Source organism: Cydia amplana, chromosome 11 (assembly GCF_948474715.1).
Source record: "Cydia amplana chromosome 11, ilCydAmpl1.1, whole genome shotgun sequence".
NCBI lineage: Eukaryota > Metazoa > Arthropoda > Insecta > Lepidoptera > Tortricidae > Cydia > Cydia amplana.
Genome location: NC_086079.1, coordinates 1,308,973 through 1,334,772, shown reverse-complemented (window position 1 = coordinate 1,334,772; position 25,800 = coordinate 1,308,973). Strand labels below are relative to the sequence as shown.

General features: G+C 39.0%; 1 protein-coding gene across 2 annotated transcripts in view; it reads left to right on the top strand.

The window, feature by feature from the left end:
- LOC134651931 (E3 ubiquitin-protein ligase RNF144A) overlaps positions 1 to 25,800 on the top strand; it is a 171,185-nt gene that overhangs the window by 77,191 nt on the left and 68,194 nt on the right. For both annotated transcript variants that reach the window (XM_063507050.1, XM_063507048.1), the window contains 3 exons: positions 7,893 to 8,040; positions 13,431 to 13,572; positions 15,884 to 16,013. In XM_063507050.1, the coding sequence (XP_063363120.1) occupies positions 7,893 to 8,040; positions 13,431 to 13,572; positions 15,884 to 16,013 (420 nt within the window). The remainder of the gene's footprint in view (positions 1 to 7,892; positions 8,041 to 13,430; positions 13,573 to 15,883; positions 16,014 to 25,800) is intronic.

Below are 25,800 nucleotides of genomic sequence, written 5' to 3'. Positions count from 1 at the left end.
TACTTCTATTGAGTTCTGTCATGAAGGAATGGGTACCATCGCCCACACTGTTAATTGACAGTTCGTAAACCTTATTACAATAGGCATAAGGTCCACCGATGGACAGTTAAGAGTGTTGCTGTTTGTATCAGTATATATTATATTTGTTATGTGTTTTGGCATTTTATGCGAGGTCAATAGATATATGTACCCTACCCTAAATGAGCTGTTTCATACTTTTCCTCGAATTATATAGGTATGCCAATGTTTTCTATGGAATAGTTGTTTCATGCTGATCTTTTTAATAGTACATACATACATAGTTATAAATTATAATTTCCTCTCAAATGTAGGTAGTGAGTAAGAGTGTAGTAATATATTGTTGTTGTAATGTTTGCGTTCCCACAAGTCTATGATTGATAAGTAATTTTAAATTTAGTATCGTATCGAATATTTACATATTAGTCGAAGAGTGATATTTACTTCGTGTCTACACTCCTACAAAAGAAAACTAAGCGTCAATATTACCTCGCTCATGAGCACGTAATCGTGCACGAAAACAACGAATATTGGAGTCATGTGACTTTAGTGCATGTCTCATACAGGCCTGTTCCCAAAATAGGCCATCATAGTGTCCTCCGAAAAGAAACCACAGCTTATTTCGATTCCCGGAGCGGCAATCAGATTATTAAAATATGTTATTGATATGATAATACTGTATGTGCATCACGATCGCACCAATACAAAAGCGCACCGGTACTAAGAACAGTATCAAATCATTAACAATTGCAATGAATCATAATACTGCTCCGGATTTCGCAATCCCGTTTTATATAACGCCAGGCATTCGGCCAAGCGTTTGCGTAATATTTACGGAACTTCGGTGACATCTGCTAGACTATGCTATAAATATATACGACTATTTGTATTTTTATTTTGAAATTCGGTGCTTGGATACTCGGAAGTGTAATGGTTTGTTTTGTAGTCATTAACAAGGTTGACGTGTTCACGGTCGCGTCACCGAACTTTTTAACAATTTTTATTTATTTTTAGGGTTCCGTACCCAAAGTGTAAAAACGGGACCCTACTACTAAGACTCCATTGCACTATCCGTCTGTCTGTCACCAGGCTGTATCTCATGAACCGTTATAGCTAGACAGTTGAAATTTTCACAGATGATGTATTTCTTTTGCCGCTATAACAACAAATACTAAAACGTACGGAACCCTCGGTGGGAGAGTGAGGCTCGCACTTGTCCGGTTTTTTCTGACCACCTACCTATGTGTATCATTCTGTGCTCAGAAGTGTATCTAATCTTTTCTTACTCATTAATCAAGGTTGAATTTCATGGTTACACCGAAAATATTTTTGATATATAAATATTAGTAATTTAATAACACAACGAAAGTTACATTGTACAGCGAATAAAAAAATATAAATTAATTTTCGGTTACTGATGAAGTTAAAGTGACATCACAATGTTTGTGACTCCCCACTCCCCCATGTCAGAACATGTCACATTTTCTTGACCCCCTCCCTCCCCCTAAACGTGTGACGTAATTAATGGATGACCCCTTATACTTATACTTACATAAGGTATAAATCAATAAAAATCATTATATTTTTATTGCGTGCAGATTCCTGTATATATAGTTCCTTTTACTGTGATTATCTTAATCCCCTCTGCAATTAAACTGAGACTATCCTGTTATCTTTCAATTTTATCTTTTCACATTTGTTCAGATTGTTATATTATCTAAGTTGTTATCTATTAAAGGTCGTGTATATCAATTAATATTATAGCTCGTCTACACGATCAATCATGAATACAAGTGTATAATGGCTCTGTGGCTGACATGTTGCTGTTATATCAAGCTACTTATATTTTGGTTTGTTTTATATCTATTATAGTTTGTAGCTTTCTAATAGACCCCGAAGGCTAATCCTATTGTCTATTGTTCAGTAAAACCGCACGTGCTACTTACCTGCAAAAAAGGGTCCTAATTATTATATTTGGCACCTGAGCGCGGGCTAGTCCAACGCTCAAAAAACCAGTGTAGGTGCGCTCTCCGATAACGCGCCTTTGTTACGCATCTCGATGACACATTTTTGCCTGGGTCTGTAGCGTTCGACTCGCCGGCACTCAGTAACCGAAGTACCGATTTTTTATGCAGGTGGTTGTGGCCCGTGGCACGAGCGGTTTTTCTTAACAATAGACAATAGGATTAGCCTTCGGGGTCTATTAGAAAGCTACAAACTATAATATCATATTTACTGTAATTGTGTATGCAATTAGATTTTGGAACTGGAATTAAACTGCAGCCAGCTGCAAACCGCCTTTGAACAACGATGAGGGACTTTTTGGTCAGTCCGCTTTCGACTTGTAAACTTGTAACTTTTAGCTTTATAAATGCGCTAAAGCATAGAGAAATATAGTAAGACAAGAGTGCTCACTCCATACATCAGTTTTGGTACCAAAAAGACTATTATTTTCAGTGTCGACATCTAGCATCGAGTAGCGGAATTATCAGTACTGCTACCTCCGCTACTCGATGCTAGATGTCGACACTGATTTGTCTTTTTGGTACCAAAACTGATGTATGGAGTGAGCAATCCATGTATTTTTTTCTCTGTGGCTAAAGTGAAGAAGATAATTAAAATAGTTCGTGAAAACTGCAAACTCCCCCTGTGCCAACCCAACCCGCATGTTTCTTATCCGTCCAGTCCGCCATCATTAGAAATCAGATGACGTCAGCGGTTAGTGTTCGTTGTTTGTTTGCAATCAATCGGGATTCGCGCGGAATATAGATGAGCTGAATGGACAGGCGACATGTTTACTTGCGTTGCGTATCGTCTGATAACGTCGGAGGGCCTTTACAGAATTGTGTCGGGTACTTTACGCTATTTTATTACGTTTGGTTCATTACTTGCCCGAGCAATCGCGAGACTGCAATACGGTGTCGGGCCGTACAGCAGGGCTAAGATGGACGGCTGTTTATCATTTGTCGCCGTACCTGTCACGCTCTAACAAGTACGTAAATGCGAAAGTGACGCATGATATGACAAGTGACAAAAACGCGACCGTGATACCGTTGTTGTTCTTTAACTATAATATATTCACTAAATAATACTTCAAGACTAATTAAAAAGTATGTAGTTTTAAACTCCTTATCGGTCTGTCTAGAACTCTAGACTACTATAGGCGTATTACACTCGCTGACGTCACAAAACAAATATTGTCAGTACAATAATCCGATTGATAAACAGTAAACACGCACTCCACTCACGTGTGTGATTACACACGTGAGTGCTGATTTAACACAATTACACACTCCGTTAATTCCCAAAGATGACAATAGTTGGTTGACTGGCTGTTGAATGGAAAATTGGATAATGTGCAATTGTGCAGCTTTTAACACGATACACATTTATCAAATGAAATGTGCATATACTGCATGTGCTTATGCAGTTTTTCTTCGATTATTGAATTTGATCGTAAGTAGATGCACCCTGAAATGTAACAACTCCATATGAAATTAGCGAGGGTGCTGTGTTCTGTAGCCTGATAAGTGATAGGTGATAAGCCAAGCGGTTTCGCGTCAGGCGCCATACAGGCCATCTGCAATAACAATTGTGATTGATTGGTCATATTTTGGTCAGTTACTATCACGCACCGCATGTTTTTATTACTGCCAGTGCCATCTGTGACAATAATTGCATGACATCACAGTTCCACTATCATCTGCCAACTAATGCGAGCTAATCAGCGAGTAAATAAGGAAATATGTTAGTCAAGAAAGAATGTTTGCGAAATTAATTACATGTTGGCATGTAATGTTTACTTGTACCGAACGATTATACACATGCATATATTGCATATAACATGTAACATTATCTTTGCGGATAAAAGTACCGTTTCGTGAGGTTTTAATAAAAATAACCAAAACAATGTTTGTCTTTTAATCTGTCATTTTGACTTATGTATTAAGAACGGGATATAACATAATTTAACTAAATCAGACCAGCTATCACGGTCGCATTTTTATCACCTGTCATGCTTTGCGTCACTTTCGCACTTACATATTTGTTAGAACGTGACAGCCATGGTGACAAATGATAAAGAGCCGGCCATCTTAGCCCTACAGGCCCGTAAAGTTTTATGAATAAGGGGGTTAGACTAGACATCGTACATCGAGTCATAGAGAAATATAGTAAGACAAGAGTGCTCACTCCATACATCAGTTCAGACTATTAATTTCAGTGTCTACATCTAGCATTTATTAGCATCGAGATTATGCTAATAGTCTTTTTGGTACCAAAACTGATGTATGGTGTGAGCACTCTATGTATTTTTTTCTCTATAATCGAGTTAAGACTCGGGGCTAGACTTTTAATTAAATAGGTTTTACACCTCTTGAACGACGTCTACTACGGATTGAGATACTGCTGAGTTACATGTAACTGTAAGGCTTCGTTCACACGTATGCCAGTATTGAATTCAAGTTGCTACTTGAATACAAGAATGTCACGTATGTTTAGATAGTTCAAGTTTTTTGTTGCCTCGATTTTATTGTATTGAATGTTCAAGTCTTGTATCGTGTGGCTTAAGTCATTTTAAAATAGAGCTGTCAATACTCAAAACAAAAATCTAAAACCAATATTGGTATACTTTGAAGTACCTATCTAAACTACGTCTATCGACAGTAACCAGTAATCGAACGATACCTTTTGGCAGACACACACGAAAACCACTTAGATGTTATCTGTGCTGTGCTCATGGTAATGGTTTTGATTATGGTTGCGAAGTTTTAACGATGTGCCAGATGGTTTATAAGATAGATTCATCATCATCATTGGCCTTGAAGTCTATTACCGACTATTGAAACAGTGTCAGGTAGGGCGACAACGTTTTTCGTGGCTATGTAAGCCAATACGGGAGCGGCAAACACAACCACAGGCCTGGCAGGTGTAATTTTAAAATATGTTTAATAGCATATCGTTTCGGCCGTTCCAATTTTAATTTGAAAATGTCACTGTCAAGTCAAAGGATCTTCCACATATGCTTTATCAATATCTGGGTGACCGAGCGAATAACTCGGAAATGCGCGTTTTTCCAGAGATAAGACCTAGCTAGATCGATTTTTCGCCCCCGAAAACCCCTATATACCAAATTTCATCGAAATCGTTAGAGCCGTTTCCGAGATCCCCGAAATATATATATATATATATATATATATATATATATATATATATATATATAAATAAATAAATAAATAAACAAGAATTGCTCGTTTAAAGGTATTAGATTAGATTATCATCATTCATCAATAATTACCATGATTCGCATAAAATTCGGGCCTCGGGCCGAAAAATGTTCATATTTCGGCGAAAGCATTAATGTATGTGCTGTATTCTTTCCATATTTTACTTTTATACTTTTATATACATGTTATAATTATAAATAACCTAATCTAAGACTTAGATAAATAAAAGAGGCAAATCATCTTCCTATAACACTGCCTGCCATCATAGTTGAAAATGTAACTAAAAATAAAACATGCCTTAAGAATGTTTATGTATGTTTACACATAAACAGATTCTATTAAAGTTCCAACAACACCTTACACCTTAAGCAAAAGCTTATAAAAATGGCTGTTGTTGTTAAATAAGGAAGTAAACAAATCGTTAAAAGTTAACGATGCATATGCAAGCCACACAAGAAGTTTATGTCATGAGATGAGTGTCTTGAACGAAAGTGAGTGTTTAGTGCGCGTGTATGTAGGTAATGTAGGTGTGTTTATATTTTTATACGAACCTTTTACTTGTGCTGATGCATGCGCCACAGATTAGGTTGAGAAACTTTCTATAGGCAGATGTATTATTTCACTTTCATAACTTATAACTATTCTTAAGAATTAAGTTTGTGTTTTTCTGTCCTTTTAAATGTCTGAAAGAAGTTTTTTCGTGTTACTTATTCGTGTTATTAATTTGAGGAAAATGTAAATGTATGTATTAGTAGATAAACTACGTTTCGTAGTAAGAAAACGTAAATCATTTCGTTATTTTGGGTTTGCATATAAAATATTGATTGCTATATAAAAGTATACGGAATAAAACACGAATGTTTAGACGAATCCTGATAACAAATCCGGACGTGAACGGGCAGCATCCGAGTGATCAGAAAAGAAAATATTTATACGAAATACATATATATCTGGATCTTCTTGTCCTAAGTTATCCCATTATCGATTCTGTATGTTAAAGCGCGACTGTTTCACGAAATCCGGAAATCTTTACGGAACTGTATCTCTGAGGCCGGGCTATTTGGCACGATATCAACTTGCCAAGCAAGCTATCCGTATGCGATAGAGCAGGTTTTATTCTATCACGTCTATTTCCTATCTGAGGACAGAGGGTAACTTTGCACAGCCAGCGTCTATTAAGGCCTTTGCACACCGGCTGCGTGTGCGTGACGTGCACGTGCGCGTGTGGCGTTGTAGTATACAGATCCTTATGAGATGGCACACCGCTTGCGTGATGTGTGCGTGTGCGGCTCCAACATCCAACAGTGCACGTCAATTTCTATGGTAACAAAGGTGTGTTGCGATACTTGCGATATATTTGGCCCCGTTGCCTGCCACTATAAATTTTTAGCTGACTGTACAGTCGCCATCAGATATATAGGAGTGGCAAAGGCGCTCACAAATATCTGAACACGTCTCCATTGTCAGGGCGTTAGAGAGCGTGTTCAGATATTGGGAACACCTTGGCCGATCCGATATATCTGATGGCGATTATATTACAATGAAACTTAAACGCGGTAGTGCGTTTTTTGAAAGAAGTTAAAGAAACGTCTTTATTTTATTTAACTTTTTTAGAAAAAGGTTGCACAGGCAGGTTTTTCGGGCGGCACGTGAGCGCACGTGAGCGTTTTATATCTAAAAGCGGCGCGCCCCTCTCACGTGCCGCCCGGAAAACGCGCCTGTGTGACGAAGCCTTAATGGTCGTCAAGCTAATGATTTTAGTTATAAAAGGGTCAAAGGTTATAGGTTCAGTTGGGTTGGGCGTTATTCAATTAAAACAGGTGGGAAAAGCTGCAAGCTTTTCTTTACTTAAAGTCCTGCATACAAATACGGTATTTATAGTAGCTAATCCACTGGAATATGTTTAATCAGTCCGATAAATACGCTGCGTGGGGTATCCGAGGGATTGTAACAGCAGCACTGATCTTCGATGGACCTTATGTTCATTGCAATAAGGTTCACGTATGATCAGTTAACAGCGTGGACGATGGTACTATACTATCCGCAAACCAAACTGACTCGAGATCATATCACCATCTCTTTCACTCTGGCTTCGACCATGCTAGTGTGAATGAGAAGTTTTACGCACCCGGTCGTTACGTCGTTAGTGTGGTTAACAGTACAGCAACGCTTTCAAGTCACCATATGTAGACCATATGGCATTAGAATAAGGTTTACTAATGATCAAACAGTGTGCACGATTGTATGTTAATGCCCGTCGGGACATGACCTGCAGACTGATGTAGTATTAACGTAGGTCTTTCCATTATTGATGTTGGGACGCATGTAAAGTTGTAAACAATATTTATCGATTATTATAAGTATGCCATTGTTAGAAGAAATCACGCACGCATTAAATATATAAAGTGTCGACGCCATTTTAATTATTATAGAAATCATATCCCATTTAATTACGTTGTAAACAGAGAGCGAGGCGGCTATATAAAAATGACAACTACATATAAGCTTATTGTAGTGTTGTGTACATTACAATTAGGCTGCGTTTCCACCAGAGATGTGCGATGATGCGTGACGCGGGATGTGTTCCACCCCTAAGGTCTTAGGTCTTCTAGTGACCGTTATATTTCACCATAACCTCTTTGTCCGCAGTTGGGAGCAGGCGCGACGGGCCCCGGGGCCAGGGCGCTGGAACTGATCCTCAGCGGAGGCCTAAAGTCTCTGGCGAGGCCCGCCCGGCCTGTCCGCAGGGCTGCGTCGCGGGACTCGGTGCTGTCGCAGCCACAGCCGCTACTTGAAGGTGAGATCTGAGATTAAATTAAGATAGCTTTTGTTTTCAGGCATCTAAAGGCCAGGGTACCTAATACTAACATACAGGGTGTCCCAGAACTACCACGTCTGGTGTCAGATACTAATATGTCTTAAGCAAGTAACACTGCATCGCAGCTGGTTACAGGAACAATGACAAAAATGCTGACTACACATAAGTAGGTATGTATAATATGTTAATATGTCCAATCGGCAACGTTTAGCTCGTTTGCTATACCTAAACCGGTGTACAGTACTGTGTACAGTGAGCCTTCTGTACGTAGTACAGTCTCCACACGGGATTGTTACGCCGGTCCTAGCTAAATTAATTGGTTGTTTCATACTTACGCTATGGAATGTCCAATTTAGCTAGAACCCTAAATGGCGTAACAATCACGGAGCGTGACTGTACTATTATGTATTCTGTGGTATGTCGATATTTCATTTTGTCAATCTCTTGTTTTTGCGAAAAACAAGACCTAGGTCTACAGTTGTGGGTTTTCTTTGCGAATTGTCAGTTATCATTGTTTACGATTTACGATAGTACGCGAGTACTAGCTGACGCTCATGGCGCCAACACTCAATCCATTACTCAATTAATAAGTGCTAAAGTTTTAATCAATATAAAACGGAATCACTTTGAATTTAAATTGTCTCCCACTTGCTGATTGGAAATAGGACTTTATATCTAAAGTGCTACGTTCGCTTTTGAATTGAGACTTGAGAGTAAACATCCGAATGCATAAATACTACTAAATTTTGACTGACAGCACTGACAGCAGTCGCGATCTTTCTAAGCGGCGGTAGTACGGTTGCATTTTTATCGCTTGTCACCATGCCTGTCAAGTATGTAAGTGCGAAAGTGACAGGCATAGTGACAGGCGATAAAAATGGAACTATGCTGCGCCCGCAGAACTCAATTTCAACCATTTGAGAGTCTCATCTTAGAATATTAAAAGACGAACAACTCACTCGATATATATTCAAGAGCAATCAAAACGGGAATTAAATACAGAGTATTAAAATTATTTTAAACGGGCTACTCACGAGCGTTTATTCGACTTAATAATATTAATAGGGTTTAAAATAATTACTTTTCGTAGTCGACATCTAAGCGCCACTTGCACCATCCCAGTAAACCAGGGTTAAGCGGTTAAACCGTTAACCAAGTGTCAAATTGTACTGGTAACCATGGTAACTCCAGGTTTAACCGGTTAACCCCGGGCTTACGAAATAACTCGCGTTTTTGTAAGAAAACTGATGTATGGATGGACTATGGAGTTACCATTCTTTCTTTACTTATATTTCTCTATGGTCCGTACGGATGGTATGGTCAGGGATGTTGCGGATGCCGATTTTTTGACATCCGCGGATGCGGATGTCAAGATAGTACCATAAAAAACGTCAAATATTACATTTTAGTAATTTTTATTTAAAAAAACCGGCCAAGTGCGAGTCGGACTCGTGTTCCAAGTACTTCCAAGGGTTCCGTACATTAAGTCCCACTCACGCTTGACTGCTCATTTCTAATAGGTTTTTTGGTTAATGACTAAATTACCTAGCAGTCTAGCACGCCGATGCTAAGACGTTCCTGTACCGACCTATTCCACATCCGCATCCGCATTAAATCCGCATCGATTTTATGCGGATGCGGATGCGGATGTTGAAAATAATGCGGAAGTTCCGCGGTTGCGGATGCGGATGCGGATATTCGCAACATCCCTGGTCCGTACAATGCGATTGTTTCAGCCACCTGTTGATAATGATGTCATACAATACATACATGTATATTATAAATATGTTCGAGGCATTGTCATTGTTCAGAACAAAGTCCGGGTGAGGAATTACAGTTTCTTCACGTTGATTCAAAACGTGAGGTTTTTTTTGTTAATAATTATCGCCTACCTATTTGCGAGGGTTTTTGTATTTGTTTTATAAGTTAATACTTTACCTTTATAGTAACTACTTTACTACTTTGACAACGTATTAAAAAACCGGCCAAGTGCGAGTCGGACTCGCGCAAGAAGGATTCCGTTCCGTACCATTACGAAAAAACGGCAAAAAATCAAGTTTGTTGGATGTGGAGTCCCACTTAAACATTTATTACAAGGTGTATTTAGTATTTGTTGTTTACGTACTCGCAATAAGGAAGGGGGGTGGGTAAGGTAAATATCACGATGGGGGAGGGGTGGTCAGAGAAGATATCACGTGTAATTTTTTTTCAAAGCGGGAAAGCCAAAAACAACAATATTACTCAAAAATTTAATCAGATCAAATATAAATCCGCTCTATGTTTTCGCTCGCTCGTGATAAGCAGATTTTTACGATGCCTGTTTTTGAGAGATAAAATCTTGAACATACACGCAATACAGAAGAAACGACATTAGACTTGCTTAGCGTCTAAGAGTACCCGCATCATAATTATCACGTGATCTTGTGGCAGGGGGGGGGGAGGGGGTTGCGTAAAATCACCAAATATCACCAAGGGGGGGGGGGGGTCAAAAATAGGCCAAATATGATCACATGATTTCTGGACGACCTCTTTGAAGCGGTTTAAGTCGTAATTCACACGGTGTTCAATAAAACGAAGTTAAGTCAACTTGGCAACCAGGTTGATTGGCAATTAACCCGCTCGCCTTCGCTTAGTGCAGCTTCTTAGAAGCTTTCGATGCACTAGGTTAAGTGTTATAACTGTAGACCTAGTGAATAAGGGTACAAGTCTCGCGCAGCTTAGGTGTAAAGGGCATAAGTGTAACGTGGAACTTACACCCTTTTACACCGCGACTGAGACTTGTACCCTTATTTACTAGGTTTATTATCCAAATTTACTTATTGTCCATGTCAATTGTGGTAGTGTGTGTAATTGCGAAAGTGTTCTGGAATGTTCCAATATGGGATGTATACTTAGGGTTGCCATACGTCAGGATTTTTAGTCCCTTGTCAGGATTGCGGGGATTGGCGAGTGTCAGGGTTTTTTATAGGCTTCAACTGATCACTACTGGAAGTTAGCTTAATATTTATTGTTGGACAGAGGAAAGGGAAGGTTATGCTGTAGCTAGCATATGGTGACGAGTTAAGGGGCTAGTGGCCCACTGGGTAATTTTTTTGAAAAATTATCTTCCGAAAATTTCAGGATTTTAGGATCATGTCCGCAGATAGATAGATAAACCATTTATTCGCTTGCCACAATACACACATATTGACAAAAAAATAGAAACAATAACAATATCAAACTAAAAAAAAATAAAGAACAAGATGCATCACTAAAAGGTAGGTTTGAAGGTAGATATGTAGGTAGGAATATCCGTAGTTTTGTCAGGATATTCCATATTTCCATATGACAACCATACATACATATGATATACATAGGTATATCTATCTCTACAGCGGATTGAGCTCTTCGATCTACTATCAAAAAGTGCGACTGGAGAAAATTTAATCTCGTTTCGACGAAATTCAAGTTATAAATGTTAAGGATAGAGATAAAACAATAGTTTACCAAAAATATGTTGCCGTACCTTGTTCGTAGCACATAAAGGCGTATAGTACGGCTCTTCTGAGGTGAACTTTTCGCTTCAAACCGTAATTTTTCAAACAAAGGCCATTGTCTCTATTATCGCAAAAGCGCTTGCTCCCGACTTGGCACGTGCCAGTACAACATTCATATTGAAAAACAACCGGTATCGTCATAGTATTAAGGTTCAAATTTAATGTCACTGATATTCTAGATATTACGTTTTGGTAGTGTAGGACGATAAACCGCCCCGAAGCGATACGGCGCTCATATTATTTTGATACTTAGTGTGGTGTTAAAAATGAAACGCGGTTATTTATTATATTGTTTTATTTAAATTATTAGCTTGCGGTGGTAAATGTAATAATTTACAAAGGTGCAGCTGCAAGCATTGTTATTTTTTCTTATCTTTAAAATAACGATACTGTGAAATTAGCACCTCTGATGTGATGCCGACGCATAGTAACAATAAAAACACTGATAAGGCAAACGTGGAGCTTTGAAGCGCAGCTTTTCTAACAAAACGTCACGTGTCAACGGTCAGAAGAAAGGTCGGTTATAATATAAGAAAGAAATTGATTATATCTGATTTTTTATGACACGATTTTATCTAGTATTACGTATAACTGTTTATATACCTACACGGAAAAATTTTGATTATACCTATGTTAAACTTATTAATCTTAAATTTACATTGTTACCTTAGATTTTGTTATATAACAAATATACAACGCTTTATCATAAATAACCGTGTTTCATTTTTAACACCACACTAAGTATCAAAATAATATGAGTGCCGTGTCGCTTCGGGGCGGTCTATCGTCCTACACTACCAAAACGTAATATATAGAATATCAGTGACATTAAATTTGAACCTTAATACTATGACGATACCGGTTGTTTTTCAATATGAATGTTGTACTGGCACGTGCCAAGTCGGGAGCAAGCGCTTTTGCGATAATAGAGACAATGGCCTTTGTTTGAAAGATTACGGTTTGAAGCGAAAAGTTCACCTCAGAAGAGCCGTACTATACTTTTACTTTGACTCCATCCTTTCATCAGCCACACTTCATCACTTTCATCCCAACCCCTTTGTCTCCTTCCTTTGTGTCAAGAAATTATGTCATGCTCCTACCGCCTTTATCACTGGATTTTATACTGTATCCTATAATTTTACAGTCTATTTTGACTTGTTACAGTTGTTCCGTTGTTCCTAGTTTTGTTTATACCTACGAGAAATAAGTGAGGATATTTAATCACGCCTAAGTGCGATATTTGTAAACACCATTAAGTCGGGGCGCTAATGAACTCGTAGGTATTCATCGTTGCTGTGTATGGTATATAAGTTGGTACATACAGTAGTTGAGATGAAACAGATACGATTTGTATTAATTTCGATTTGATTCTATGGTGCGTTCTAAGCAGAGATATTTTAGCAATTACTTAGAATTTATCAACGATTCGTCCACCAGCCGTCAACCATTTTGTTAAATATTAATAAATATTTCGGGACAACGTTACACAGGTTGATAATCCTAAACTAAGAAGGATGACTATGGGTACTAGGCGAAGATATACATACGAGCGAAATGTACGCCTCAATGATAATAAGTCTCCTAGTCTCAGTACCATCGTTCACATAGTTAACTGACAATAGTCATCATCTTCCTCGCGTTGTCCCATTTTGCCACGGCTCATGGGAGCCTGGGGTCCGCTTGGCAACTAATCCCAGTAATCAGTAGTGGCAGTTAACTGACAATAGTGACAATCAAATAATCTGGTCAGATAAGGTGGCTGTTAGTTTTATACCTGGCTCGGTCTGTAAACCTACCATGTTCTCAACCTCTAAATCCCTTCTTTCTCCCCAGGTCTCCGAAAATGCTCGACAGTGCTCGCGCTCACCGACCGCGAGAAAGTCACCGAGCCGATCCGCGCCCATAACCGTCTGCGGGCGCCCTCCGTCTGCTCCCGATGCTCCTCGCTGCTGTCCCTGGCCGGCGCCGGATCCAGGTAACTGAAGTAGGGTTTGCAATCCGGATCCGAAATGTATGCAATTATCCGGATCTGGATCCGGATCCGCGGATCTTCCCATACATTTCGGATCCGTCGTGCAAACCCTAAACTGAAGCGCTATGCTAGACAATTCTCTGACTGCGAGAAGGTCACCGAGCCGATCTGCGCCCACAACCGCCTTCGAGCACCCTCCGTCTACTCCCGATGCTTCCCTGGCTACCGCCGGATCCAGGTAAATGATACGCAAGTCGCAGCTCTGACCGCAAGCGTGTCCCAACTGATGCACGACCACAGCTGCAAAATTTTCTTCAACGGCGACAGCGGCGTGTATTCGATGGTGGCCAACCGTTGTGCACACGCCTCTTCGAACTCGGAGAGTGTTCGAGAAAGGTTCTCCAAGCCTGCTGTCTTCTTTGTATCAATGAGCCTTCGGGGAGACCACTTGGTCTCCACTCAAAACCGCGCTTCTTCTTAATGTTAAATCACTGATATATCAATGCTAGAGTATACTTGTTAAACCTCCTTCATTGCTCTTTCAGGGTTGAGGACCGTGTTGAATGCCCTTTGCAAGGAGTCACAAGCTTATTTGATGGTATAAGATAAGATATTAAGCATTAAGCAGGAATATTCCCTCATTGGGGCCTGTGCTTGACCAGGTGATGCTTCTTTTGAAGAAGTGCTGAAGGCGTTATTATTATGTACAAAGAAATTTCGGTTCCTCGCGAAGACTCTTAAAATCCGCTTGGGGAGATTTTTTACTCCCTCTCTAAGGCCAATATAAAATATCGGTATCAGCTTTACAGTTTAATCTACGTTAATAGTGTTTTATGCAACCGTTGTTTAAGAGAGGTCAAAAAAGGCGAGTGGCGAGAGTAACAATTTGAGGCGAAGCCGAAAATTGTTAATAAAGACGCCACGAGTATTTTTTGACTCGGTTAAACAACGTTGCATACAATACTTTTTCTACGACCAAGCACTTACTTTGAAATAAAATTGTAAATTTAACAAATATGTTTAATTCAAGAAGTAGCAAAAATTGAGAGTACGGGAGAGAAATGAATGAATGAATGAATGAAATTTAAAAAAAACATGTCTATGGTTCACTTATTTGTCAGAGATGACATTTAAAATAAGGTTGGCAACACTGTATTTCATTCAATATTTTTTAAGTGGTCATTACACGAAGTATCGTAAAATCGTCAAAAAGATACTGCGTGTATGCACAAATTCTTTTTTGGGGAATAGACTAAAGACTTGTCTTGACGACTATAAGGTAGGGTTTTAAAGGTGTATGCACGACCCTTTAAATGACAAATAAAAGTACGGGAGTAGAAAAAAGTGTTAAAACTGATAAAAACCAAATTATTCCGCAATGTTGGAATTATGCATGCAGCAATAACAAAATTGCTACATGACATGAACAAATCTTTTCATTAAGGCAACCTAGTTCCCACCTAAAATAACAATGGCATTTTCGCATATCGCTTGTCAATAAAAACCTGTGATTGTGTTTTGTCATTGTTAAATGCAATGCTCAATGCCAAATGTCATTTAGGGAGAATTAATGAAAAGTGCTAGCCCCGCATAGCGGGCGTGTGAGTGCCTAGGTGTTCGATGTGATAACGAAATGATCTGATTTGTTAACATTTTTGACACCGCTCCGTAATAGAAAGAGTCGGATGCTTTATCTTCTCATTGTCACGTAATCACGTAAATCAGGTTTGGATACAACTGATACAAGTGCCTCCATATGCCTCTATATAACCTTGGTATTAACTTTTGTAGTTTTATGTTACTTTCTCACAGAGGTACTTGCCACTCTTGCCAGTCAGTTTTTAAGCGTTGCCTCAGGCGTCCCAGTTGTTTGTGCTGAGTGCAATGCCACGCGCATATTATGTTTGTACATATTTGTTTAAAAATGAACGCCACGCCCACTTAGACTGCGTTTCCACCAGAGATATGCGAGGATGCGTAGCGAGGGATGTTTTTTTAAGAACCATTTCACTTACCCTCCTCGCTCAACCTGAAGTAATTCTATTGTTTAACAAAATTTTCCCTCCAATCGGGCAAAATTTTCTCTGGCTGAAACGCAGCCTCATCGACTATTCGACCGTCCACTCTGTTTGCACATACTGGCTGGTTAACTGGAAGAGATCCCTTTTAGGGATAAGTTCGCCTTTGTACATAACATTTATATTTTTGTTTTGTTTTTGTCCGTTTTATGTAAACCTGTTTATGTGCAATAAAGTGACATACATACATACATACTGGCTTAGTAGCGATAGTAATTTTGACCTTTTTCGTGTAGATACTCCCTGGATGGCGCCGGCGGAGGCTTCGTACCGGCCGCTCCGGTCAACTGCAAGCTTTGCTTGGAAGACGCCGCTCCTGACAAGGTGACCGTCATCGGCGGCTGCGGCTGCGCGTACTGCACTAAGGTAAGGCTCTGATTACCTATTGAGAGTCACATGGAATTACATTCTGAAATAACATGAACATTCAAGTGACATATTTCCATGTCTGGTATTAGTTTTCGTTGCTAGCATTTGTCATTCATAGGGGTCGTCGATTTTGTAGACCCTCTCCCCCTTGTCACACTTTTCATAGGAAAAAGATAGTTCTTTAATACCTACTGTCTCACTTGGGATGACCCCTTCCCCCTCCTCCTGTTGCTGTGACGTAATGTGTGGATGAACATAGATTTTAGAGCGAGTAGAAAAGTTTATTTTACTCGCTCTATTCGAATCTCGCCATTCGCAGGCTTTTACCACCAGCAAAGGCTCTTGCACCATTAGTTTGCCATCTGCGGCCAGTTTCTCAAAAGCTGGTAACTTGTATTGTAAAACAAGCGGTTTCACTTTTTGACAGCTTTTGTTAGAAAGGGACTTCCACTTGTATTACAAGTCACAAGCCTTTGAGAAACGAGCCCCTGGTGATAAATAACATGATGCAGGCCATTTATTGTGACCGCAGTCAGGGTCACAATGCCTGCTTGGCACTCTGCCAGATTCCAGCGACTGGGTTGTCCCGGAGAACCGTCCGCAATTGATTTAGATGCGGCCTATATAGCTTTACTTACTCTCTGGACTTTTTTAAAAATCTATTTAGGAATTTATGACCAGGTTCTTCTCTGGTGAGGACTCGTAATGTGACCAAGGGAGTCGTATTGTAAAGCCTTGTGAACGTCGTCTGCCGCTCCGTTGGTGGATTGAGGAACGGTAGCCACCAAAGATTATGTAGAAAATAAAAATATTTTTATTAATTCCTCCCGATTGGGAATTTGTGAAATTACAGTTCTGAACCGTCTATTCTAAAAATAACAAAAAAATATTTAAAAAAAAAACAGTTCTAGTTGACTATAAATTATATTTTGCATTTTGGGGCCCGTTTCTCAAAAGCTTGTAACTTGTTATACAAGCGGATGTCACTTTTTGACAGCTTTAGTTAGAAAGGGACTTCCACTTGTAATACAAGTTACAAGCTTTTGAGAAACGGGCCCCTTGTCATTAACGACTCCTATCCTATTCGGATATCGGATGGACTTATATAGCTAAAAAAGTTAAGAGGAAACTGCCCGGACATTCCGATTCACGCATAACTTGCAATAATTAGTATATTTATTTGACTACGAAGTTCCAAGCCAGTGGCGCGAGAAACGCGCCCATTAAAATGTCCGCTCGCGAAATAATTACGGACGTCGTACCCATTCCAGTTGCCGTGCGAGTCGATCATCTTGCTAAACCAATGTTACCGAGACAGTGAGAACCGTATTCAGGGTTGTCATCTTGTCATATGGAAAAATTTAATATCTTGACAAAAGTCCCAACATCACCCTAAAAATCCTCACATTCCTGGACCGTCAATTTTCCAAAGTCTAAAAGAGCTTAAACCCCTTATTTCATAACCTTTAACCACTAGTCCACTTAACTCGCGACTATTCTATGTGCAGTAGTTACAGCATAAACTTCCCTTTCTTCCGCCGAACTACTAACTTAGTTAAGCTAACTTTTAGTAGTCTTTTGAGCTTTCTAATAAAACAGAAATCCATGTATCAGGGGAAATCACTACACCTTAAAAAACAAAATCCCCCGCCGCGTCTGTGTGTGTATGTATAGTGATGAGCCGTGGGAATTTTCCCGGGAACGGGATTATTTCCAACGGGAATATTCCCGGGAATATTCCTTTGTTTCCGGGAATATTCCCAAATCAAGGGAATATTACAATTCAGATTGGGTAAATCAAATTTTAAATTAAAGTTTGTTAAAATATGTATAATACCCTGAAAAATAAAATGACGATCACAAAAAAACCTCGTCTTTATTCTAGAATTTCTAGATACATAAATTATACATGTTTTAAATACTAAATTTTAAGCTTTTTTTTAAATCACACAATCGTTTATCTTTTTCTCGGTGCTTTTTATGTGCAATATTTGTTTATTTGTTATTTGAGAGTTCATGTCTCTATCTCTTTCTTTCAATATATTGGTATCCCTTCTTCTAAAAAGATACACCATGGTGCACTTACTCAGTCTTCGAACGTATCTGGTTCTATCAACACGTGCGTAGATGTGCATAAGTCATGAGGCCGAAAAGTAAAGTGTTTGAACATTTTACTACTCATACAGTTAACAACAAAGTCACGTTTTGTTACAAATATTGCAATACTGTGTATTTATTTAAAAATGCTACGAAATTCGCCTGCCATTTAGGCAAATGTGCCAAAACACCATGTGACGTTCAGTGTTTCTTTAAAAACCGTGGAAAAAATAAGTCCAGCAGTGCTGCAAGTGAATCGCATGGTGAACCTAGCGGTTCTTCACATTCTCACATTCCATATCAAGAGCCAAACCAGGACTCTACTGTGTCTGATATCACAGATAATAAAAAATGTTCCTAGAAAAAATATTTAGTCAATTTACTGTGATTTTTAATTAAACTGTGATGATTTTCTAAAATTTGTTTTCTTTTCAATTTTTCCAACAACTATGGGCATATTCCCGGGAACATTGGGAATGCTCCCAGGAAATATTGGGAATATTCCCGGAAACATTGGGAATTTAGTTGCCTGTGTGAGTTACACTGTCTAATGTCTCAGTTAATAGTTAAATGGATAACGTTTTGATAGAATCCCCTATAACACAATATGTAAACATTAACAATTTCAAAATTCCCCAATGTTCCCTTCGTGTGGGAATATTTCTGGGAATATTCCCAGGAATATTCCCACCTAGGGATTATTCCCGGGAACGGCACATCACTATGTATGTATGTTCGCGATAAACTCAAAAACCACTGAACGGATTTCCATGCGGTTTTCATCTATCAATAGAGTGATTCTTGAGGAAGGTTTAGGTGTATAATTTGTTAAGGTTTAGTGTAACCCGTGCGAAGCCGGGGCCGGTCGCTAGTCCTCACATATGGCAACCCTAGCTCTAATTGTATTTCATAATTATGAATTATTCGTTATGTTCGGCTCAGTAAGCAGCAACAATATCCGTGCAGTTTATTTCAGCCGCTCGCCGCCTCGACCTTGCACTTGCGAAATTGTGTAACAATGTATGCGAACTTGCGTCGAGCCAGCGGGCCGGCAAGTAACTGGAATGTGCTACTTGAATGGCTGCTTACTTACAGTGGTTACAGTGATTGTGTTGAATGATACATATTTGTTAGTCAGTTTTGACACTGGCTCTGCTGAAAGTAGGGTTGCCAAACGTCAGGATTTCTCCTGACATGTCAGGATTTTTGGGTTCTTTGTCAGGATTGCGGGGGAACTTGACGAGTGTCAGGATTTTGTGGGAAAGTAATCGTATTTACTTGTCGTCGTAATAGCTCTGGATATTGACAGCCATTCATGTGGTTGTGGTAGTGGTATTTGGAAAAGGTTAATAAACATCTCTGTACTTAACTTAATGTTGACCTTTAAATATTAATTTAATTGTTCCCTGCGAAACAAACATTCACTTACTGGATCTAAAATATTCAAACGATAATCGTCTTTGCACATATTACATTAAAGCTCATTTTATTCTACGCATCTTCTATTAATACAGCAAATGCCAAGGTAATCCAAATTGATGCTACAAAGAGTTTAGAAGTTACCTTTCTCATTACGCGAAAATGAACTCTGACCTTTAGCGTTTATGGTCTTAATTTGCTGGCAGGTCATTATACAAATCCCTTGGATTTATATAAAGTTGTTCCTGAGAAAAATAGGTTTTTATTAATATTCTGGCTTGGGGTGAAAAGGTGTTGTGGATTTTTTCGTGTGAAAAATGTTTATCGTTATTTACTTTGGGTGGTAATTTTATAACAGAATTAGTATTAATGAGACTGCTTTTTATAAATGTTGGTATAGTGATCCACATTTAACATGAATCTTTGAAATACTCGAAGTTATAAACACACCCTAAATACAGGATGCTTCCTGTAACAGGAGCAATAAATTAAACTAAAGGCTGTAGGGCAAACCTTGGCTTATCGGTGATACTTGGTAATTCGGTGATACTGCGTTATAATCTTACACAGTTCTCACCATGAGGAAATGCGAGCTATAAAATTGTTGGCAGCTGTTAGTTTTGATGCTTGCAATTGGGTTGGCAGCGATTTAATTGCTTACATTTCAGCATTGTAAGCTCAGCGTAAGATAACAACGCATCATCACCGAATTACCAAGTATCACCAATAAGCCAAGGTTTGCCCTACTCCTCAAACTGACCAACATTTGTTCAGCAACTTTTAAAAAATTATGAATCCTTTAGAATTCCTCTTTTTCATACAAAATAAATATTGCCTTCAATGTACGCTGACATCAGTGTGTTTGACGTTGCTTGTCACGCTTTAAACATAACAAAATTTGCAATACATTACGTCTTAGAATAAACTTTAAAGTGTAAGTAATAAAAATCAAAACATGAGTTATTTTCAAAAGTTGCTGAACAAATGTTGGTCAGTTTGAGGAGTACAGCCTACAGTTTAATTTATTGCTCCTGTTACAGGAAGCACCCTGTATATATTATATGCCTGATTTTATCACTAACAATAATATGACTGATGATACTTTGATTGACTAATCTACGACTGTGATCTCTATTTGTATTGTCCTAAAATGACAGTTGGGCTGAGATTGGGTAGTAAATTGGTCAATTGAACTGTCATTTTCTCAAGTCAGACATAAATAACGAAGCTTCGTCATGTCGATATAACGGGCTGAATGTCATTTTTTTGACAGATTTTGATAACATTTAGTAGGGTTGAAAAGCATCCTCGTTCTGGTCGAATATAGGTATACACAGAATCCCGATTCAGGAAAAAAAATGTAAATTCCCGTTACAAAAAATTTCATACGTTTTCGTAACTAAGTGGAAGATTTTGTAGGACATTCGGTGAAATTGCACTTAAGTTGTAAATAATAGGGAACTTTATCTATCCACCAAATTTTATGTAGATTTATATTACCGTCGGCGCATCGCATGAGTCTCCAACATACTATTTGCATTTGCACAAGGTACGTGGCAAACAATTCGTCAAGTTCTAGGCAACGTGTTCATTCACCCTTGCATGGTCACCATTGCGACAACTGTTGGACTGGGGCCAGAATTGGTTATGTCAATGTTGTGTGGCGGTGGCGGTGACCCCATACCAGAAAGATTCTAGCATGTTCTGATGCTAACTGAACACCAGTAGACCTTAATGTCTTTGCAATAAGGTTTAGGTACGAATTGACAATGTTATTTGGACTAGCTGTAATTTTTAAATGGGTGTTTACTGTAATGTTCACAAAAGTGTCGGCCTTTATGGCAGGCAGTACGTATCTGCTCTCTTGCAAATAAAATGTAAATGTAATATATGTATTAAATAGATCCTAACTACAACCACATTAATGTAAATAGAACCTGATATAATCTACATAGATTGTAATTTCGTCTGGATCAGAATTTCGAAGGATTCTGTATTTATCCAGCATTGACATATCGTATTATATTAAGCCGGCATATATTAGCCTAATACCTATTCAAGCGAGGCGTTGAAAAGGTCTAGTCTAGACGAAAAGGAATTCCTCTGAAAATATATTGAATTCTTGATATAACAGGAGACACACAATATCTACTCTGCCTGCTCATGTCCCTAGTAAAATTAACCGACTTACGAAATATTTTTCTAAGTATTGGGGGTTCCCCATACTTAGAACTGAAACTCAAAAATTTTTTTTTCATCAAACCCGGGGTATCTATGAATAGGTCTTCAAAAATGATATTGAGGTTTCTAATATAATTTTTTTCTAAACTGAATAGTTTGCGCGAGAGACACTTCCAAAGTGGTAAAATGTGTACCCCCCCCCCCCCGTAACTTCTAAAATAAGAGAATGATAAAACTAAAAAAAAATTTTTGATGTACATTACCATGCAAACTTCCACCGAAAATTGGTTTGAACGAGATCTAGTAAGTAGTTTTTTTTTTAATTTGTCATAAATCCCCTAAATACGGAACCCTTCATGGGCGAGTCCGACTCGCACTTGGCCGCTTTTATTTGATGGTAACTTCACAGTCCCATTGTTACCAGGGGCCCGTTTTTCAAACGGATGTCTTTTTGACAGCTTTTGTTCAAGGGGCCCCAGGTTATGATAATAAATAAATAATAAAATAAGTGTCACTTTATAACACTGCGCGATTGAAAGAGACACACTGTTTATCGTCATCGCGTAGACAATTATGAACATCATAATCATCATACTGGTGATGCAATTCTGGTGTAATCAAAAAAACTAAAGAAATATGTTAGGAACTCTACAGGTGGTATGAGTTTCTTTTTCTCGTAAATTCTCTTATCTGTAATAGTAATTAAGTACATATTAAGTAATTCTCGTAAAATCTCGTAAATTTGCTTTCGGAAACCGCCATTATTATTTTTTTAAAGGTTATTTTATTATTTCTCATCTGATAAACTCCATTGTAATGTAATTTTACGGCAAGACCTTTACTTGCTTAGCTAAATTGAATTCTAAAAATAGTTTTAATCTTTACATTTATCCGGCAAAGGAGAGTAGATTGATGAAACAGCCAAATTTAGCTCAAGATAATCTGAACTTTACTCTAGCAGACGGATTACTATTAAGTATTCATATGCTTTATTAAGTATTAGACTTCGCCCGCGACTTCTAGCTAAAATCATTCAAACACTCTGTTTAGATATAAAGAAAAAAATGTCTGATGTATATAGTAACAGACGTTTCTGTTAATACAACATTTAAAGTCAAAATAAACTATTAAAGTCTGTGACAAGTGCAATTACACTTGCATTAGATATTGCAATTACGTTAGGAGTTGGATCACTTAAATTCGATTTATGAAAAAGGTGTTGGTTTTTCTACGGTGAATGTATGAGAATTGTAAGATTTGTATGGGATTCAAGGAGCTGGTGAAGGGAACAGCACCAATTTTCAGCCTGGCAACATAAGTTTATTATGGCTCCTTTACACGATGGGCCATCATACTGGCCCACTAAGATGGACCAGCGTGTAGAGAGGGTATAGTGGCATCGGATGGCTTTATGGTTCGGCGGGATGGCGATGGGATGGCCACGGTGTCGGTTTTCCCTCTGCATATCAAAGGTAGTGGACCAGCGATAGTGCGGACGCATCTACACGTGGTCCATTCCATAGTGCGTGCTCTCAACCATCGCAGGGCCATCGCGCAGGTCCAGCGCTGGGCCATCGTGTAGAGGAGCCATTACAGCCTGGGGCCACAACAGAGGTTGAGCTGCGGTCTAATATGATGCTGTTGTAGATACGCTGCACTATAATTGGAAAAACCATTAAAATGCCTTAGTGCCCTCGTTGGAAAAACCCTCAATACAATTTCCTCCGACCAGATGAGTCAGTGCGAAATAGTGCGAATCCGTACACAGCTGATTGCCCGCGTCACGCGCTATTTTTATACAACCGTTTTAAAATGCCGCTTTCTTGCACGAGCAATCCAATTTGCAGGGAAACCTACGCAGGCGAAAGGTTAAGAGGTATTTCTAGCTGAGAGTCAGCATTGGTAGTTATTTGGATTCATAAAGCCATGTTATGTTAATGGCATGTTCTCATTCATAACCTGGTAACATTTTTCTTTTATATGTAAAAAAAAACAATAAAGAGTTATTTTTCCGAAAACATGGAATAATAATTACCTATACTCCCTTGATCTCAAAACTGACTTATTGTATGTATAATAGGGGACACTTTTTAATTTTTTAATAGTCCCCGTGTAGGCAGAAATAACCCAAAAGTTGTTATTTTTTCAAAAATATTACCTACATTATTTTCTATAAAACTGAAGTATTCCACATTACATGTACATGAAATAAAAGTTATGAAAACTGTATCCTAGTTAAGAGTCCATATATACGTATCAACTTTAATACTTAAATGGAAAAACTCAAAAACGATTCCCAACACCGAAATCCCCTTTTAGTTTACCGGTAGGTCCCACCCGTCATATATATTCAGCCGAGTGTCCTGGATGCTCGGCTATGAATTTTAAACGGTACCTGCGCGACCTTTGCCGGCCCGGTGCATCGCTCGCGATGTAGGCCAGTGGAGCGGCCCGGAAAATGTCGCCCCTGACGTCAGTCTAGGGTTGCTACTTGTTCTTGTTACACGTCAGAATTCTGACATGTCGAGAGTTTCGTCAGGCGAAAGGAACAAGGTGTTAGATTTTTAAACGCTTCCTGCTTGAGCTTTGCCGGTGCATCCCTAGCTGCTGTAGGCCAGGGGAGCGGCCCGGAAAATGTCGCCCCTGACGTCAGTCTAAGGTTGCTACTTGTTCTTGTTACACGTCAGGTTTCTGACGTGTCGAGAGTTTCGTCAGGCGAAAGGCACAAAGTATTGGATTTTTAAACGCTTCCTGCTTGAGCTTTGTCGGTGCATAGCTACTATCGCTGGCGATGTAGGCTAGTGCTAGTGGAGTGGCCCGGCAAATGTCTCCCCTGACCTCAGTCTAGGGTTGCTACACTTCAGAATTCTGACGTGTTGAGAGTTGGGAGAAGACGTACAACTATTAAAAATATCACAGAATACAGAGGGGCAAACGACGATCATCAGCTTTTTGTTATGGCTTTACATAACTGTTTCTGGTATCACATGGTGCCCCCTGTATGCGCGTGTTTTTTAGGCATCATGAATTCCTCAACTTGCCGTAAAAATCTCAGGATGTTTTTCTTAGTTGGCATCCCTAGTGACTCAATGAAGATGGCGTCTATGGGCTTTAATGAATGGACGCGTGTCTTTTGAGGTGTAGTAAATGCTCGCTTAGAGCTTATTCATACGCACGCGTTCTAGTGTCAGTTGATGATGATATTGTATGGTTGAACAGCTGTTGGGCTATTTGACTCGTCAAACTGAGATGCCTAATAGTATTTGGCTACTTTAGAATAGTTTAGAAGCATGTTATCGAATCGATCCGAATTTTGAAGTGATAACTTCTTTAGCGGCGCTGGGCACTTTTTGAGGTGGGGAAAAAATTATAAACTCGAGACAGCGTAAGGCGATCACGTGACCGTAAGGGGCGTAAGGCGATCACGTGACCGTAAGCCTCGTAAGGTGGCCACTCATAATTTAAATGGCATTTAAATCAATAAAGAAAAACTCAATGTTATTTGACATTTATGTTGCGGACTCCTTTTCAAGACTCTTTACCTATGTTCAAATAATTTGACGTTGTCATGGCGGTATGTAAATAAACATGTCAATGAAAAAGTGTGATCTTATTTGAGAATGATAATAATACATAATAAATAAATAGAATACCTCCGCTAAACGTATGTATCGTGTTACCGGGCGTCGGTAACATAGTGAGGTGAGTTTTCACTTCTATCGGCACTCCCGGAGTGCAACCGTTGTTGCTTGTTTTTTGTGCTTTACCAACGGTTTCAGACTAGTTCTTAATACCAGTTCGTATAGGTATCTATGCTTTTTGATCATAGAATTATCGTACTTGGAGGAAAGTTATGAATACACTCCACTCTCCTTCGGTGATGATTTTCGAGATATTTTTTTTGATTGGTGTTGGTAGCGTTGGTGCCTTAATGAAGATGGCGTCTATGGGCACTAATGAACGAACGCGTGAATTTATTAAAATATATATGTCGGAATCGTGGGCGTATCATACTATCAGGAGCACATCAGGACCTTCAATCATGGATGACGAGCCCTCGTCAATGAAATACGTTATTCAACTCACA